The 19,210-nt window shown below is 37.4% G+C and overlaps 2 protein-coding genes across 5 annotated transcripts in view; both read right to left on the bottom strand.

Moving 5' to 3' along the window:
- Positions 1-19,210, bottom strand: part of LOC116292498 (uncharacterized) — a 94,946-nt gene that overhangs the window by 30,989 nt on the left and 44,747 nt on the right. For all 3 annotated transcript variants that reach the window (XM_089029600.1, XM_089029599.1, XM_089029601.1), the window contains exons 4-5: positions 7,260-7,392; positions 4,760-4,998 (exon numbers count right to left, since the gene is read on the bottom strand). In XM_089029600.1, the coding sequence (XP_088885726.1) occupies positions 4,760-4,998; positions 7,260-7,392 (372 nt within the window). The remainder of the gene's footprint in view (positions 1-4,759; positions 4,999-7,259; positions 7,393-19,210) is intronic.
- Positions 2,223-4,170, bottom strand: LOC116305111 (uncharacterized). Of its 2 annotated transcripts, XM_089029613.1 has the most exons (3): positions 3,534-4,170; positions 3,267-3,402; positions 2,223-2,889 (listed from the first exon to the last, which is right to left on the bottom strand). In XM_089029613.1, the coding sequence occupies exons 2-3, from the start codon at positions 3,334-3,336 to the stop codon at positions 2,780-2,782; spliced, it is 180 nt and encodes a 59-aa protein (XP_088885739.1). In that variant the 5' UTR covers positions 3,337-3,402; positions 3,534-4,170; the 3' UTR covers positions 2,223-2,779. The 2 variants fall into 2 exon arrangements, with proteins under 2 accessions (XP_088885739.1, XP_088885738.1); XM_089029612.1 differs by having other exon boundaries at positions 3,267-4,170.

Raw genomic sequence — 19,210 nt, forward strand, 5'->3', positions numbered from 1 at the left:
TCACAACACAAGAGCACCACAAGACCAGCATTCTGGAGCGACGAAACAGAATCCTCCAAGTCAAGACCGACTGCAAGAACCTTGTACGTTCAGCAACAGTGAAGACATCAACTACAACTCTGGAACGACCAATCACGAAACTCGTATTGGTACTGGAGAACGATGCCCAATAGAGTAAAGACACAATGAACATTTCATTGAACACTTTATGTTTAATATTATATTATTGCTTTAAAGACACCTTTTTGATAAGATTATTTAATAACAAGCACTAATAAGTTTCAGTCATAAGAGTGGCATATCTCCCTTATTGGGGGGGAGGATGTTAGTGCTAGATTTCCCGTGTGCATTTTTCGCCTTTTGTTTCCAGACTTTAAACATGTGCGTAATTAAGACTAAGTTAAGTTCACTCAAGCTCAGTTAGTAATTTTTCAGTTCAACGTCGACCGTCTTAAGTTACACATCGTTTTGTAAGTATTTTTTTCTATTTCTTTTGCTTTCGGTTTACTTTAATCGTTTTCTGTTAAATTGTAATATTTCCTTCATTATTAGGAACTCTCTCTAACGCAATCAAATAAACGAAACGAAGAGTAAGACGAGTTTATTTTTTACCGCAATACCGCACCAATATGTTTAATGACCTGTTCTACGTCCTGTTGTGATAGAGTACGAAACTGGAAAGCTTGAGATGTCTTGTCAGTACATTTTTGTGCTGAAGCATGAGGAGTTAATTGAAAATTATGTTCAATAGCAAGGTTTTGTGCTTTTTGTGCAGCAGTTGATCCAACAGATGTAAAATAGTTGTTAAATCTATCAGCCAGGTAGAAGTATGAAAACCATTTTGGGTTTTCTTGTTTGGCAAGCAGCGGTTTATAATTTTCCAAATTGAGTTTGTATTTCCATTACTGTTACAGATTTCTGTTCTTACATGTACTTTTTCAGCTAATCGAAGTGCTCGTTTGACCTCTTGTCTAAAAAAATCTGTAAGCATTCCAAAGAAGCTTATCATTGGTTTTTATATGTTATTTTTATATGTAGTGCGCAGTTGATCATATTAACATGTTAAATTGCGCAATACAAATAATAAACTATTATTATTATTATTATTATTATTATTATTATTATTATTATTATTATTATTATTATTATTATAGCACTCTTATGCCACCGGTCACGAGTATTCATCAAATGTCGAATTTCAGCTGTCACAAATGGATTGGGTCTGGCTTTTAGTTTCATCCTTTTCACAGGAGCATGCTGATTTAAGATATCTGTAAACAACATGTTAAAGGCATCAACTTGGTCATCAAAATCATCGAAAAAGGAAACCATATGGAATGGAACCAAGGTAAGACCATTGCAGAAATCATCACCTTCGAGAAAGACGTTCGAATGAGTCGCATGAGTCACTGAGTCATGAGTCAAATAGGAAAATTAATGATATTTTATATTCTAGTTGTTGGAATACCACCAAACGATCTGGGATAGAATATCGCTACCGTTTGTATAGAAGGATTCAGTGGCCACCATCTATAGCAGGGCTAAAGTGTGCGGATAGACTGGAGCAAATAAACCAATCGGCGAGTATTCGTGCAGCTTTGCAGTGAGATGTTCTAATAAAAACAGGTATTATCTCAAAACCTATTGAGTTTGTTTACCTGTTAGTAGTAGAGATATCGTAGTTCAATTTTCGGTGCATGAAATATCGATTATCGGTTCAAATTTGAACAACATTAGAGTCGAGTTGGAGTACAAGTCCAGTGAATGGTTCGAAATTTCGAAATTTCGAAAAGTCTAAGTTGGTTGGTGTTTTGAAACAATTACCATGGGAAGAAATGGATTTCAGTTCTAGGGTAAGTTTAAAAATACATGCAGCAAATCAGCAGAGAATCTAATATTAAAATTTTTCGCTGTATTACTTTCATCTGATGTTTTTGGTTTACTGTGTTAGTGTGCCGTTGGCTAGACAATAAAGCTAGACACATGAAATGCTGGAAGAGACAGAAGCAGTCCATTGCCGCTATAACTTCAATACCGGTACCATTTTTGATAATTTTCACGAGAGATATTATAATTTATTTTATTCGACTCACGACTCACGACTCACGACTCACGACTCACGACTCACGACTCACGACTCACGACTCACGACTCACGACTCACGACTCACGACTCACGACTCACGACTCACGACTCACGACTCACGACTCACGACTCACGACTCACGACTCATTGACTCACCGGACTCATAAAACATCATCACTGATAAAACTGATTAATACATCACAGACGCACACCATAGATGTATCTGTAGTCATAATTACATCAATTAGAGATTGTGAAGCCTCAGTCACTCTGTTGGTTTTTCAACCATTTCACACAAGTTAAAAGTTAAGATGAAATCTTTCAATAATTTAGAATTAATTTGCAATTTAAGTCTCCAAGTAATATAGTGTCGAGGTTTAGCAGCGATGAGTCAACCAGGCATTTAGCTAAGGCGATTTAAGTCAGTTGATTGATGTGCTAGGTCCAAAAAGGATTTGAAACTTCTGCACTGTATTTTTAGCCATTGTTGTTGAAAGCCATCTTCAGAAACCATAGTAAGATCTTCCAAAACACAGTTGCTTTGAGATCGTTCAGTACGTAAGTGCATAGCCCACGTCCGGATTTCTGTGGTCCACGATCCTGTCTGAATAATTGATACCTTGGATTTCGAGGCATGCATTGCTGACAGATAAATCAGCCAAGGTCTCTGATATGGTAAATATTTCAAAACCATTTAGTATGGTATCTTGGACAAGCTTAAAATGTTCTCTTGTGCCACCTTAACGCTTGACTTGAACTCCTTCGGTGTTTTGATTTTAGTGGAGTTTGCAGGCTTATTTGGTCCTGGTAATGGATGAATAAATTATATTGTAAATTGTTCATACAATCTGGGACTGTTCCGTTGAATATTTTATGTGCTAATTGCATCAAGCCTACTTTGCACGTGATAAATAATGTTTCCCAGCCAGTTTTATCCAGAACTTTAGACCCAGTAAGGTCGTAATGAAAAAATATTCTAGAAGCCCTTAAGTGTATTGCTTCTAAACAATTAAAATTTTCAGTAGGTGTACTGCCCCAAATTGCGCGGAAAAGACCACTCAGATCGGTCCGAAACATTCGCGATGATATGCAATATAATATGCAATATTGCCAAGGCATTTTTCGAGATGAAGTAAGCGACGTTATTCTAAAGTATTAACACTATAATATATGCTAATTACCTTGTCTGTGACTTGGCTCAGGCCATACACAAATGAACTTCTTTTGCGTCTTGAGAACCGGAATCATCATTGAGGGCCATTTCGTTGATGTCAAGCATCTCGAAGCCAACGAGATTCTCTCCGTCAACTTGGTTTCCTGTACCAAAATTGAACAGTTTAACCTCTTTTGAATCATGAACATCAATGATCCGGAGACCATGAATAACACTTGGCTTGTTCTGATATACATTGTATTCACTAATCAGGAATGGTTCTAACGTTATTTACCTTAGTTTTGATGCGTCACTGAAGACTTGAGGTTCGATCCTCTAAGAAACTAGTACTCTAGAACATCTTCTGTAGTTAGCTTTTCTGATTTAACCTATTTAGAAACGGTTATATTGAAAACAAACATTTCCTAAACTCTTGCTGTTAACTCGTCCGAGACTTGAAAAGAAAGAGACCGAGATTGTTTGCTATCGTGGTTTTGATTCCTGGTTAATCACAAAAACGACGAATCAGAACCCAAGAAATGCTCCCTGTTGACATAAGTACAGCAGAAGGTAAACAGATCAACTTTCAAAAGTCCAAGTTTCACGATAATTCCCGCGAGTTTCTTTTCAGAGCGAATCAGGAGAATAATCACAATGCTTCACTGTTGACATAAAGCAGGAAAACGCTAAACGCCATCATATTTAGAACATCTCTCATGATAAGTCATTTGGTTTTTGAACATGAAAATTACCAATGAACTTATTCAACCTGTGAAGCCAATGGAGTTTCCATCCAATGTATTCTTTACAGAGTCACCTCCGACCGCTGACTAAGAACTATGATCTAACAAATCATGATTATGAAATAATCTAAATTTATTTGAAATAAGTCAAAAAATATGTTTTTTAACCAATTTCTTTTGGTTCTTTTGACCTGTTGGACTTGCCGTGAAAATATCAACCATTTCATCATTGGTTAAATCAACCAATAAGAATGGGTATTTATAAGTGTAATGATGTGGGCTCCCTGTGTCCACATCCGGGATATACTTGTTAAGCCTCGTGTCTGAATAGCTCAACTAAAAATAAAGTACAGATCTTTACAATAAGTATACCATTATCAGTTAGTTACTTTAACACTGGTCAAAAACTAACCAATTATCATTGGTAGTTCCAACTAATTTAGTGAAATGGTTATATTAACCAATAAAAATGGGTATTTATTAGTATACCATTAACAATTGGTTATTATAAGCATTTTATTTTGGTATAGTTTTTCACATTTGCGCTGGTCAAAAACTAACCAATTATCATAGGTAGTTTCTACCAATTTGAAATGGTTATAACCATTAAAATTGGTCGTTTCAACCATTTGTTTTTAGTTAAAGTTTTACCTGCTCCCACTACCCAAATCAACCAATTATAATTGGTAGTTCCAACCAATTTTAAATGGTTATAACTATTAATATTGGTAGTTTAAACCAGTCCATCTTTACAGTGCATACGTTGTACTATACTAACCTTTATAATCATCGTTCATAATGTTTACTGTCAAGTTGTTCCGGGTCTCATTCACAGTGACATAGCTTGAGCTATTTGTTATGGTTATGTAAAATGTCTCCATATGCTCTGGTTTATTGTCATTATTTATAGATACATCGATGCATTTAAACGTTTCGTTTAGTCCAAAATCCACAAGGTAAGAATTAAGGGGAGTGAAATCATCATTTGAAGCAGCAGTGCCCTGAACTGTGGACAGCCTGTAAAAGTACCAAATAAAGTTAAATCAAATAGATCATGACACAGAAAACCACGTGCTTGAAGTTCGTGAAAGATAATGACAGTGATGTAACGTTTCAATCCTACGTTACCAAAAACAAACAGACAAAAAAAAAAAACAACAACAACAAAAACAACAACAAAAAAAAAAAAAAAAACAAAAGAAAAACCACACTTTATAACCTTGGCGGTTCAAAGAAAAGATAAGTAGACAAACAAAAATTGAATTAAATTAAATCCACCTAACTACTACTTGAATAATAATAAAAGTTTGCAGGATAAAACTAGATCAAAATACAATTTGATATTAATGGGAAAACTTTTTACACCCAAACTCAAACTCCCATGCGGCTTCCAACCCCTCCCGCCCCGTTATCAGATAATCATTTCATAATATACTCTAAAATGCGATAAAGAAATATGTCCTTTGCAATATTGTCTCACCGGAGAAATTAACTTCATTTAAAATCCAACTAAATCTGGCAAATTTTATCAGCTTTTTTTCCATTGGTGACGTCACATAGCAACCGATGGAAAGTTGCGGGATTTTTTGTTACGTTTGATATACGTAAAACGCTATGACAGTTGGAAAATGGACCAGAAGAAAGGTTAAGTTACGAATTGAAACGCTTTTAAAAGCTAAATCCGTCTTCTGTGTAGTAGTTTTATAGTCTTGTGCAATCTACTTTGTATTTTCATCTATCCATTTTTATGATAATTTAACTTTATTTATCTTGGGACTTTTCATTTTTTCACGGGTGGGAAATTTCTCTTTCATTTTGATAATATTTTTCGGTAGAAAGATAAAGAATCGTTCATTCACGCTAGGACATTTGATTATACGATAATTTGGCTTTAAGAATCTGTCAGTTTTATGATTTGTTGTTCTCTCTAACCTCATAGTATCAATCCTCTTAAATGACGGGAGTCAGATTGGAAAACAAACAATTCTTCCTCCATTTCGAATGCCGTTGAATGCACTATAACTTCTTTATAAATGATAAAATATGGCTATTTACGTTCTCAAAATGTAAAGCAAATATTCAGTTTTATGTTTTGTTTTTTTTTTTCCAATGAAACATGTTTTAAGAAATTTTGTTATCTTTAAAGATTTTATTTCGATACTTAGGTCATTTTAAGAATCAAGGTTGTTCAACGGCAAGACAGGTTGTCAAAAAGGAGTTTTCTATGCATATCTAAACGTATTTTGAAATTCTTACTTATTATTTATAATTATTACTAGCAACAAAATCAGAAAATACTTTTCTTCGCTCAGCCTTGCAGAGCGTTCCTGCAATGGTTTTCATGCTATTTTAGGCCCGGTTCATATGTCGAACTTTTCATGAACCGAACCTAACACGTTGAAGATCGACCAAAGATCGTCAAATATCTACTTTTGATTCAGACGTCGTTCCAAATTCAGTCGATCTAATTAGATTTTTCCAAGTCAAGCATATCGTGATTAAATATAATATATGCATTAGGTTCGGTTCATGAAAAGTTCGTCGTTTGAATCAGAGTATAGCAGCTCCGAAGTCGTAATTTCCGACCGCTTCAGTCGATCTTAACGATTGGTTCGATCTTAATATTATGGTTGAACGTAATTGGTTGAGACGTCGTACTTTTCATGGTCTTAATTCTTAGCATATGGTTCGGCGCATGCAAAGTTCGACGTATGAACCGGGCCTTAGATAAGTTCAGGTGCCTGGAATTATGCGGAATCGCAAAAGATTTATCATTTATCATAACAGTGCCGCGGTGTACCGTTTGTCTCTAGGGCCCCATAAAAGCTTTGAAGGGAAAGATATGGAGTTCCAGAAGACAAACTTCACAGAGAAACGGCATGGATAATGCTTGATATCGCTTTAATTGAACCTCCTTTTTGGGGGTTGATTCTTGATGTTCTTCTTCTTAAAATTAGACATCGAAGCTCGACGTCCTTTCGGCACTATATTTCAAAGTTTCAGCTCGTAAAAACATACCTTTTCTCAAAGGTATCCGTAGAATAACTTGTAAAACATATTCTACAATAACTAAAATGTGTGTTGATTGCTAAATCAAGACAGAAAGTCGTCTTAATAAAAAATATTTAGACCTTTTTAGTCTTCATCTATCCGTCTTCAAAACTCGCCACCATTTCGAAAATCAGAAAGCTGGAACGTGGACGTCACGAATGGAAACAACACTGCTCCAGCCATTTGCCTAGAGACACCCCCTCTCTCCTGCCAAGATCATATTTTACCTTACACCTAGTGTTCCCGAGAATACTTCTCCTCCTCTTGGGTTCATGGCTTCACCTTGTCTGTTCATACACACTGTCACATTACTGTCACTCTCTGACACAGTTAGAGATGTCTTTGAAAACCCGATCGAAACTGTTGGAGAAAAACAAACAAAATTTTTAGCATAAGACAACGACAAGAAAGGTCGTGGATCGATGCTTGTCTAACGTTCTCATTATCGGTCTCTAAAATTGTATTTTACGCATAAATTGTAGTATCACCAAAATTATTAGCATATGGGTTCCCTTGGTTAGCATCTTCATTAGTGGAATATGGGTTCCCTATGTATTTTGGGAAAAAATAAATAAATAAAACAAAACGGCGGTTCAATAAACCAACTCGTGGTCATTAGAATCTGCATCCATCCTGCTTTCTCAACTAACATCATCACAGAATATAAATGTATGGTCAAAGTTATAAAGCTTGTAAAGTTAAAGTACAATATATCCTTGCAAATCATCAAATAAACTACACTGTAAAATCCCGGTTATATGCCCCAGTCATAAATTCCCCGTTGATAGAATAAAAGCACTAGTCTGCTAGCGCAACTATTCTTCCAGCTATAAGGTAAATGTGAATATTATTGTTTATGTCAATCGTTGCGAGATGAAGTATCAAGAAGGATTATTATATAGAAAACCACTGGATATGAGCAATCGCTTGCTCTGATTGGCTACTCTACTACTAGTAGGCAATCAGATCATATACCATTAATAGAGAAAATTCAAAAAGGCCGCTGACAGATTTGCTCAGCTTTCTGATAAAAAAGGACTAAAACACACCACTGAAAAAAAAAAAAAAAAAAGGAAAAGAAAAAACACTAAAAAAAAAAAAAAAAAAAGAAAGAAACTAATAATGGCTTAAAAGTATTTTGGTGGTAAGAAAGGCTGGGCCCGGTTGTACGAAGCATGGATAGTGCTATCCGGAGGATAACTCCTTATCCAGTGGATAAGTCGATGCTGTTATCCAATAAATTTATCCACCGGATAAGATTTATCCGTCGGAAAGCGCTATCCAGGCTTCGTACAACCTGGCCCTGATGTTTAATTATTTGAATGTAGAAATTTCTACTTTTCTCGAGAAAAGAAAATCGTGAAAAGACGAACAAACAATAACAAAATAATGATGAAACAAATCTTTTTTTTAAATTAATAACCCCCAAAAAAAAAACTTTTTGAAAAACGTTTCTAGAGTAGCTGAAAAGCATTTCGAAGTTTGACAAATACATAACTAACATGACTAAAACAGAGTTCAATGCCTGTCTAAAACAATTTAACCGGGTTCGGCTAGACAACAAAACCACAACATGGTTGATTTCCATTCGAGCAGCTATCGACAGGTGTTTGGAAATATCTTTTTTATAAATTAAATTAAAAAAGCGTTATTTTCTCATAATCCAGTGATTGTCTATATAATATAAGCCAGGATGCCTCGTTGGCCATGAGCTTATATACGACGAGAGTTTGTGAAATAACTGTTAAATACCTCACAAAATACAGTTCTACTTCTCGCCACTGTTGCAGCAACAAAATTGCAAGACATTTTTAGTGTATTAAACTTAACAATTTCTTGTGCAACTCAAGTCGCAATGAAGAACTACGACTTTAGACAACCAAAATATGAAAGAATCAACATTTTTTAATGATCGATTTTGATTCAATCGCAAGAAAATTTTTTTGTTTAAGTCTTGATTCTACGCGTTGAAAGAAATCACTCCTTTTGGTTTATAACGGCTAAATTAAACTCATTTAGAATAACGACCACATCTTCCTGCTGCTTTGCCCTTCTTTGTCTTCTTCAAGGCATTTATTAGTCTTTTTGTACCTGCCAATTTCCTATTTCTATTTCATCAATAAATTCCATCTATGTCAGTTCCTCCTTTCCCACTGGCTTTGTTGGATCCTTCATGTTTATAATTCCTTGACTTATAATTCCTACTAACTGCCTGTGTGTTACCTTGATGATCCCCCAACAATCATTTTAGGGGGTTATTACATAATTCTTAACTATACCATTCTAAGCTGCACTTTCTGCTGCTGCTGCTCTTTTAACCATCATGAAATTATGAAAATCAAATCCAACAAATCAACAATAGGAATTCCTCCAAAATGCATTAAAACCGCTTGTGAGCAAATTTCAGAGCCTTTATCAATGATTTTCAATAAATCTCTGCTTCAGGGGATAGTTCCTGATATTCTCAAAATCTCTAAAGTTACTCCCATCGATAAAGGGGGCAATCCCACAGACCCAGACCCATATCTACACTGTCAACGTTTTCTCAAATCTTCGAAAAGCTTATTTATAATCAGCTTATCAACTACATTGAAAAACAAAACATTTTGTATGAGTTTCAGTTCGGTTTCAGAAAAGGCAGCTCCACGGCATTGGCCATCGCTGAAATTACTGACAGCCTTAGGAAAGCTATTGATAACGATGTCTACACTTGTGGGGTGTCTTTAGACTTTTCTAAAGCTTTCGATTCTGTAAACCAAAATTCTAATCAACAAGTTAGAGAAATATGGAATTTGCGGGATCCCTTTGAAATGGTTTTGCAGTTATCCAAAGGATAGAAAACAATACGTTTCATTTAACAATGTGAAATCAGAAATGCAAACTATAACATGTGGTATTCCCCATGGAGTTCATTGGGACCTTTATTGTTTTTACTGTATATAAATGATCTTCCAAAATGCACAGGAAAATTCAAATTAAAAATTTTTGCACACGATACAAATATATTCGCCTCTGCAAATGATCTTGAGGTGGCTCGGTATTTCCAAATGGCCGAATCGCTTATGTCGATTTTGGACTCATAACTTTTGCGCCCTTTAAGCAATTGCCATAAATCTTTACCAACATCTAAAACAATCATTTAGTTATAATATGGTATATTCTGATTGCATTTCAGGTTAATAATTGTAAGATGTAAGCGATTAAGCAAATGCACTGTTTTCACAAAAACTCGATTTTGCGAAAAATCTGTTCGTTTTATTTCAACGAAAATTTTGGGATCCTTTTAGATAAACATAACACACAACCTGGCCAAGTTTAAAGAAATTCCTTGGCGCTGAAATACCGCTACAGAAAGCTCCCCTAAATTCACCATTGTGATAATCTTTTAAAGTTGTGAACTAAATAGTCTTTGACTAAACATGCTTGAAAGCCATAGTTTTTAAAAAGTAACGGCAATTTAAGTTATCTGTTGTGAATTGGGTCGCAAAATATAGTAAAAGACACAAGATAAACTCAACTCGATTTTACTGACTCCATTACTTCCTCAGCTCGCACTTGTGTGTTTACAATTTATCCGCGGGGGGTCCCTAACCCTGGGCATACATAATAACTAACGTAACCTCTATACATATCAATTCCCCTCTCTTAAGAAACAAAATACATAGATACGGCAAAATGCTAAGTGTTCAGTGTCCCTACTCTTTTTTTTTTTAAAACAACAACGTTAGTATGAATGATTCTAGTTTCATTCCCATCCGTAACGGGAAGGTGGCTTGCGTTCTCGTGGAGGATTCCGCCTCGGTACTGAAGCCGTTGGTGCTGTGGCAACAGTTGGCTTGGGTTCTGTAGCTTTCGGAGTAGATGCAGCAACTTGTGGGTTAACGTGAAGTGTCTGCGACGTACTCTCAGCAGAACGGCGATTTTTTTCTGGAGGACCGTTAGTCGATTCTTCTGTCCTTGATGGTGTTTCCGGTAGACGTTGCGGTACTGTTCCTGTAGGTGTTACGCCAGGATGTCTTTCAAGAACTGGAACAACAGCAGGTGGCGTAGGAATGCTACCTTCTGACTTGCACTGCATGGATCGGAGCCGAAGTTGATCTTCATGCCTCATCCATACTGGTTGTCCATCTACGTGTACATAGTACTATCGTTGCAATACTTCAATAACGATCCCTGGCAACCAACGAGGACCAGCACGGAGATTAAGTACATACACTTTATCTCCCACTGCAAACTTGGGCAGGCAACTTGTGTTCTGCTCAAATGTTTCGGCATCCTTCTGGCTATCAAGTGAAGGTCTCAGGCTTGAGAACCTTGTCCTTAACTGTCTACGCATCAGCAAATATGCAGGGCTCTCTGTCGTTGTAGGGTGTGGCGTACATCTGTAAGTAAGGAGGATACGCGATATCTTATCCTGTAAGGTACCCTCATCCTTCTCCATCTTCTTCAACTGTGATTTAAAATACCTGACATAGCGTTCAGCCATACCGTTTGATGCCGTATGGCCTGGAGGTGTCAGAGTGTGTCGGATGTTGTTTTTCATCAGGAATTCTTTAAATTCGCTACTGGAAAACTGCGGGCCATTATCTGAAACGATATGTTCTGGGAGGCCTAAATTAGCAAACACTTTCCTGAGCTGTTGTATGGTTGCAGTAGTTGTAGTGGATTTCATGGGTATCACTTCTAACCACTTAGAGTACGAGTCAATGACAACAAGAAACATGCTACCCATATAAGGACCAGCATAATCAATATGTAGTCTCTTCCAAGGGCCAGATGGCCAGTTCCACTTAGCTACGGGTAGACTAGGAGGGGCAGAAGCAGTTTCCTGGCAGCTTGCGCAATTCTTAGCTATCTGCTCGATCTCGTCATTCATCTTAGGCCACCAGAAATACTGTCTGGCTAGCCCCTTCATTCTAACAGTTCCTGTGTGTTCACTATGAAGGTCCAACAAGAGTGTGGGTCTGAGTGTGGAGGGTATAACGACTCTGCTTCCCCACAACACACATCCTTGTTCGACAGTTAATTCAGTTTTGCGTGAGAAGTATGGTTGCAATTTATCATCATCACACTTACTTGGCCAGCCTTCTCTAGTTGATTGCAGTACCTTTGCCAAGCAGGGATCCTTTTGCGTTTCTGACGCCACTGTCTTAGCTGTAAGGGGAAGTTGACTCAGCAACTCTTCATCAATCAGCAGTACATCTTCCTGCTCTGGCAAGTCGGACAAATCAGGTGGTTCCTGTAATGGAGCTCGAGACAAATAGTCAGCACATGCATTTTCTTTTGAAGAAATGTGCTTTATCTTGTAACTGTACGCAGATAAGATCAGTGCCCAACGTTTAATTCTCGCAGCAGCAAGTTGGGGTATTGCGGTATGTTCCACAAAGAGCTTAACGAGAGGTTGGTGATCAGTTTCTAACGTGAAGGTGCGTCCTAGCAAATACTGTCGGAATTTCTGTACACCATAAATGATTCCAAGAGCTTCACGCTCAATCTGTGCATAGTTTTTCTCAGCACTTGTGAGACTACGGGAAGCAAAATGAACTGGTTTCAACTCACCATTCGGGCCAGGCTGTTGTAATACTGCACCAATGCCGTACGAAGAGGCATCACAAGAAAGTACTAGCTCAGCATCAGGGTCATAATGAGCTAGCATAACATCTTCACTCATCATCTTCTTAATCTTTTGGAACGATGACTGTTGTTCGCTCTTCCACGACCATGCCTCGTCATTCCTCAGTAACTTGTATAAAGGCGCCATGCGGTGTGCAAGATTTGGGAGTAGTCTGGCATAGTAGTTTACCAACCCAATGAAGGTACGCAATTCGTTTACGTTGGTTGGCGTAGGTGCTTCTTTGATTGCTCTCACCTTAGACTCTGTTGGGTTGATACCATCTTTAGTGACCTTGAAACCCAAGTACTCGACTTCAGGGAGCATGAACTGACACTTTGTCATCTGTAGACACAGGCCATTTTCTTGTAAACGTGTCAAGACTCCTCGTAGGTTAGATAAATGCTCTGTATCATGACGGCCTGTGACAAGAACATCATCTATGTAAACGCTGACATTTGGAAGTCCCTTAAGGAGATTCTCCATCGTGCGCTGGAACAGACCAACTGCACACGAACTCCACAAGGCAGTCTCTTGTACTTGAATAAACCAACATGAGTGTTTATGGTGGTTAGTTCCTGAGATGCTTTATCAAGGGGTATTTGGTGGTAAGCTTGTGATAAGTCAAGCTTTGTGAACTTCTCACCATGAGACAAACTTGCAAATATTTCATCAACTAATGGTAGGGGGTATTTATCTTGTTTAGCTACCTTGTTTACAGTAACCTTATAGTCCCCACAAAGGTGAGCATCTCCCTTTGCTTTCACCACAGGTACTACAGGGGTAGCCCAGTCAGAGTGAACTACTTTCTCTATGACTCCTTGACTCTCTAATTTCTGTAGGGCATCTTCAACTTTCTTTTTCATAGCGAATGGGAGGGGTCTGGCTTTGCAGAACTGGGGTGTGGCACCCTCCTCAATATCTATGTGGGCCTCAACTCCCTTGAGACAACCCAATTCAGAATTAAATAACTCATCATACTCTGCTAACAGGCTGTCAAGCTCTGGTGGCTGCTTTACAATGTCTACATTGAAAATCTTCTTCCAAGGTACTCTTATTTCTTGTAACCAGTCACGGCCAAACAATGGGGGCCCGTTCCCTTCGACTACTTTGAGGGGTAATCTTGCGGATTGGTCTCCAACTGCTACATTGACTAGCTTTTCTCCCACGACTGTAAGTTTGTTGCCTGTATAAGAGCGCAGCTTAACAGAGGCTGGATCCAATGGTGTGTTTCCAAAATGTCTAACAAAGTCAGTCTGGTTGATAAGCGAAACCCCTGCCCCAGTATCTAGCTGGAATTTCATTTGCACATCATCAACAATTACATCAACATGTAATGGAGGGGTAACCGAGTCGGACTGTATGTTGAACAGATCGCTATTATCTTCATCTAGGTTGAGCTCGGCTTCAACAGCATTTGTTTGCTCGTGTCTCTCCTTTTTGGGCTGTTGAATTTTTTGTTTTGACAAACAAACTTTCTCTATGTGGCCTACTTTGCTGCAGTAATGGCATTTGGCATTGATAAATCTACATTTGGGTGCGGTGTGTGATTTATCGCCACATCTAAAACAGTGTTTATTGCCTTGTTTGTAGGCTCCGGAGGACATTGGATGTGCACTGTGAGTATAGCTAGCTTTATTTGGAGCAGTCTTGGGTGAGCAACCCACTTTATTTACTGGACCACTACCAGTAGGTGTCTGCAATGCGTGAGCATCTTGGTTTGCAAGTTCCTCTGTTACTGAAATGTTGTAAGCTTTCTCGAAGGTGAGATCGGTTTCAATCAATAATCTCTTCTGGATTTTCTCGTCATTTATTCCGGCTACAAGCCTGTCTTTAAGCATGTCATTCAAGGTATCTTTAAAATCACACTTCTCAGCCAATTTTTTCAGTTTGCTAACGTAGTCAGGCACAGATTCATTCGTTTTCCTTGCACGAGTGTGAAATTTATACCGTTGAACTGTGATTGAAATAGTTGGCTGGTAATGATTTCTCAATGCACTTACCAGCTCAATGTAAGACTTCTCAGTCGGTTTGCTAGGTGACACGAGGTTTCTAAGCAAGATGTAAGTTGCAGGACCAATAACACTGAGGAGAATGGCTCGTCCTTTTGTCATTTCTTCGCTTCACAGCGTTTGCATTTGATCCATCGGTCGCAAGGGCAATTTCATCCAAATCATTCGCAGTAAAATAGACCTCTAGTCTTTCCATGTAGACATCCCATTCTTCTTTGTTGCCGCTAAAGTGTTCAATCTTTCCATAAGACATCCTCGTCGCCAGTTGTTGTGAATTGGGTCGCAAAATATAGTAAAAGAAACGAGATAAATCCAACTCGATTTTACTGACTCCATTACTTCCTCAGCTCGCACGTGTGTTTACAATTTATCCGCGGGGGGTCCCTAACCCTGGGCATACATAATAACTAACGTAACCTCTATACATATCAATATCCAAATGTCATACTGCGATTGCCAATCAGGCTGACAGTTTCAAAGTATTTTAAAGTAACGTTAATGTAATAAAAGGCTTAAATAACTGCTTACGTCCAAGAAGTTGCGTTTTCTTCAATTTCTTCGTGGTTATCCAGAATTGTTCAGTCATAATTTGCCCACATAAATTTCAAGGTACTGGGATGAATTGCCATCGAATTTAGCTGCTGTTTATCGCTTTGAATAAGAGAAATAACGTATTGGGTCGAACACGGTTCCGTGTCGAAGCTCAGTCGAGGTTCTCTGCTGATTTGTTGTTGAATACGGAATGAGAATAAGGTGTAAAATATGTCCACGATTCACAATAAAAGGATAAGAAATAGCCATAAGTAGTAAAAACAAGGTTGACCATAATACAACAGAAGACATTCAATTCAGTTTATTTAAGACATTTATCTAATCAGCTATTTTTCTATAAATTTACCGTTATCGTACTCATAAAAATATGACTGAGATACTGTTCTATTTCAAGCGTGTGAATTGTTGACATATTTTACACCTTATGCTCATTCCGTATTCAACGACAAATCATCAAAGAACCTCGACTGAGCTTCCAGGTTCTCCCCTTTTCCTCCACGAAAATTAACTTCTAGATTCTAATTTGATCTATCGGTAGCCTCATCTATGAGGTTGCAAAACCAGTTAGGCTATCCGATCACCATGGAGTGGTAAATCCAATTAGATTTAAAAAGATATATTATTAGAAGTTTCATGGGGGGAAACATGGGAAACGCATTTGCCTGCAAACGTTCTTAAAATATCAATTAGGCATTTTATCCAAAACTGATAATAATTGAATAAAACATTTGATGAAAGGATGCTTTAGAATCAATACCAACCTTTTCATTGCAGATTTATTCAAATATAATTGGTTCAGAAATTACGCTATTATCAAAAGTCAATGGCTCGTAATAAACCACGCTCGAAAATCAATTCTCATACTCATTAATAATTCATGAATAAACCAGCCAATCAATGGGTTATTTTTGGGTCACATGATGTTACTTGAAACCTGGTAAAGTGCTGTGAAGGGAATGCATTCAGTCCTAGGACTGAATTAATTTTGTTCCAGTTAATCCAAGTCGTATAATTATGTAATGAGATGAGAAGTCATTTCAAAGCCTCCAATATCGGACTGGACGGGATTTCAAGTCGAACTAATAGCGCAGCGCACTGATTCTAAAAATAGCTTAAAGATTCGGACAAACATTGCATTCTGTTTAACCGCTACGAGGATTATACGAACCGATTTTATTATTTTTACTTAAAGTTACAATAATAACCCATGTAAACTAAGATCAACTGCGATCGGCTGTGAAAATTATCTGCTGAAAGTAAACTTGTAAGTTTGTTTGTCCGAATTTCGCCTTTGTCTTCGTTTTTATGACGTCATGGTTGCACTGCGCTATTGCTTAGACTTGGAATCCCATCCAGTCCTCATTGTCGGCTTTGAAATATTACGTCAAAATAACCATCAAATCCTATAGGAATTACCCTGTTATCAAATGTAAATGGATCGTTATAAACCACGCTCGAAAATCATGTCAAAATCAACATCAAATCATATATGAATTACGCTGTTATCTTAAAAGGTATACATTAGTGGGCCATATTTTCAGTAGTTAAATAAAATGTTTTTTGAATATTGTGTCATTGTAAGTCTCATATGATACTAAAATTAATGTTATTCTCGTGCATTATCATGTATTTTCGAACTTTGTTTCTTACTATACTCCAATCATTATATCACATCTATTTAATATTACATATGCATATTTTAGATTCTATGAATCCATACCTTAATAGATGTTTTGAGCTACGTACGACTTACGGTAACATGTTACATAAGGACTAGAAAAGGACTTCTGCTCGAAAGGTAACACAAGGACACAACAACCATTCACCATTTTCCATACATCGGTTCACTGGTCAAACACAAAGCGCTCAAGCGAGGCGTCAAGGTACTTTCAAAGGATTATTCAAATTTGAACCTTGCAACCTCGACTGAATGCCATGTGTTTGACCAGTGAACCGATGTGTGGAAAATGGTGAATAATAACCAAAATCTAAAAGTCATGGAGATGCGAACTCAGATGCACGCTTTGTTTGTTCGACACCCTTTTACAGTAAAGACCACTCAGATCAAATATAAGTTTTAAAACATTAAAAGATATATAATACTCTACTAAAAAGTAAAATTGTTAACTGCCAGCGTCTTACTTCTTACACATTTTAGGCTGTTTTTGTTAGTAGTATTTATATTTTAAGTTTTAGATAAAGTAATGGTGGCTCTCCTGTCATAATAATCTGTAGCGCCGTAGAACGTAAATAGCCTTACGTATTAGGTTTTTTAAAGTTTTCAAGTAAAAAGAAAACTCCAGTCCCTGTGAATAAAGATTAAGGCAACAAGATGTTTTCACTCTTTTGTATGCTCAGTCTGCTATGTTCCTACATGATTATTAATGCTCACGGCTAGCCCATCAAATAATTTAAGTTTGACGAATCGAACGAATTGATAATTACGTGCGATTCGTACGGATCGTACCATTCGTTAATTTGTTTAAATTTCATTTTAACCACCTTCACCATTTCCAATATATATATTACTTTAGTACAAATTTTACGATTGGTGAAGATAAGTAAAAGCATTATCAGATTACCAACTTTTCCAATTGATAGTTACATTACGGATCATACATCCGTATGAATTACTAATACTCTATCTAATACGGCCACTTCATGGTTTTCTTCACATTAAAGTAGTCTAAGTGTGCTTTCCTGGGGTGCTCACTCTCCTCACTATCCGTACGATCCGTTCGATTCGTACGATTTGTAAAACGTTCGCATCGCACAGAAATGAGTGACACATCCGGGAAATTAGAGAATAAATTAGTAGATTCCAGTTTCTGAATATCAATTTTCCTCTCACAGCCATTTATATTTATAAGGCTGTAGACGACAATTATTTGATTTCTTAATTAGCGTAGGTTATTAATATTCATAAGTTGAAAATCATGGGATGTAAGCCGGGACAGGCAGCAAGACAATCGTAATACGTACACCATATGGTATGTTAAGACTATATTTGCTTTTCCGTAAGATATAGGCTTTTAATTTGTAACCTCTCATTTCTAGTGAACCTCGTAATTATAAATCTGTCTATTGTGAATGAAATAACTGAAGAACATCAAGATTATTGAGAATTAAATCGCTGATATAATCGACGAGCGTTTTGAATTGTGTACCCTTTACTGAATCGATGTCCCCACCGAATGCAAGAAGATGTCCGCTACATTATTGTTCACATATGTCATTCACCGACTGATGGACATTTATTAAGCTTGATTCTGCAGTTATCCAGCGTTTATTTCATCTCCGAAGAGTGTTACAAGAATTGTACGACTTGTGAATTCCTCGAATTTCCATGTGCAGCGATGGATGGTGACACAGGAAGCCTGCCGGCAAGACACAGGAAGGTCGCTGATCGTGAAAGTTGTGACGGAGTGAGAGAAGAGAGAGCTGAAGCTCTAAGACGCTCAAGGTCGGGATATATTGGCCAATTGACGAAGAATTATCGAAATATAAAGGAAGCGATGAAATCAGAGAATTTCAATGATATTGATACCGTTCTGCTGAGTATAGAGCAGAAAATATTGAACACATTTGATAACTTCGAACGGTGTTGTAAACAGCACTTGGAATGCTTGAAGGAGCAATTAGATATTGAAGAAGCTGAAGTCATTTATAGTAGAAGGCTAGAAGCTAAAAAAAGACATTGAGGGAGAAATTGATTCGTGGATCCAACGGAACAAAATTTCAAGATCGTTCACTGATTTTGATCTGCCTCTTGTCGAACCCTGCGATTCTAGTAGCCAAGCAGGCTCTAATGAAAGTTCCCAATCAAGTACAGCAACGAAGTTAAAGTTGAAAGCGAGGGCAGATCAAGCTGTTGCCGAGCTTAAGATTAGACAGTTGAAGGAATAGCAAGCATTGCAAGAAAGAATTGAAGAGATGACGATGAAATTGCGGTTAGAGGAGGCAATTCAAGTTAATAAAATAAAACGTCGACACGCATTACTTA

The sequence above is a fragment of the Actinia tenebrosa genome, unplaced genomic scaffold (assembly GCF_029948245.1).
Source record: "Actinia tenebrosa isolate PJP-AT-01 unplaced genomic scaffold, QUT_ActTen_1.0 PGA_scaffold14__42_contigs__length_11649687, whole genome shotgun sequence".
Lineage (NCBI taxonomy): Eukaryota > Metazoa > Cnidaria > Anthozoa > Actiniaria > Actiniidae > Actinia > Actinia tenebrosa.

Bases quoted from the DNA above. Each gene is read 5' to 3' on its own strand.
- LOC116305111 (XM_089029612.1), bottom strand. From the start codon at position 3,495: ATGTATATCAGAACAAGCCAAGTGTTATTCATGGTCTCCGGATCATTG. The intron at 2,890-3,266 runs GTAATTAGCATA...ATCCATTACCAG, and splicing joins TGAGCCAAGTCACAGACAAG to GACCAAATAAGCCTGCAAAC.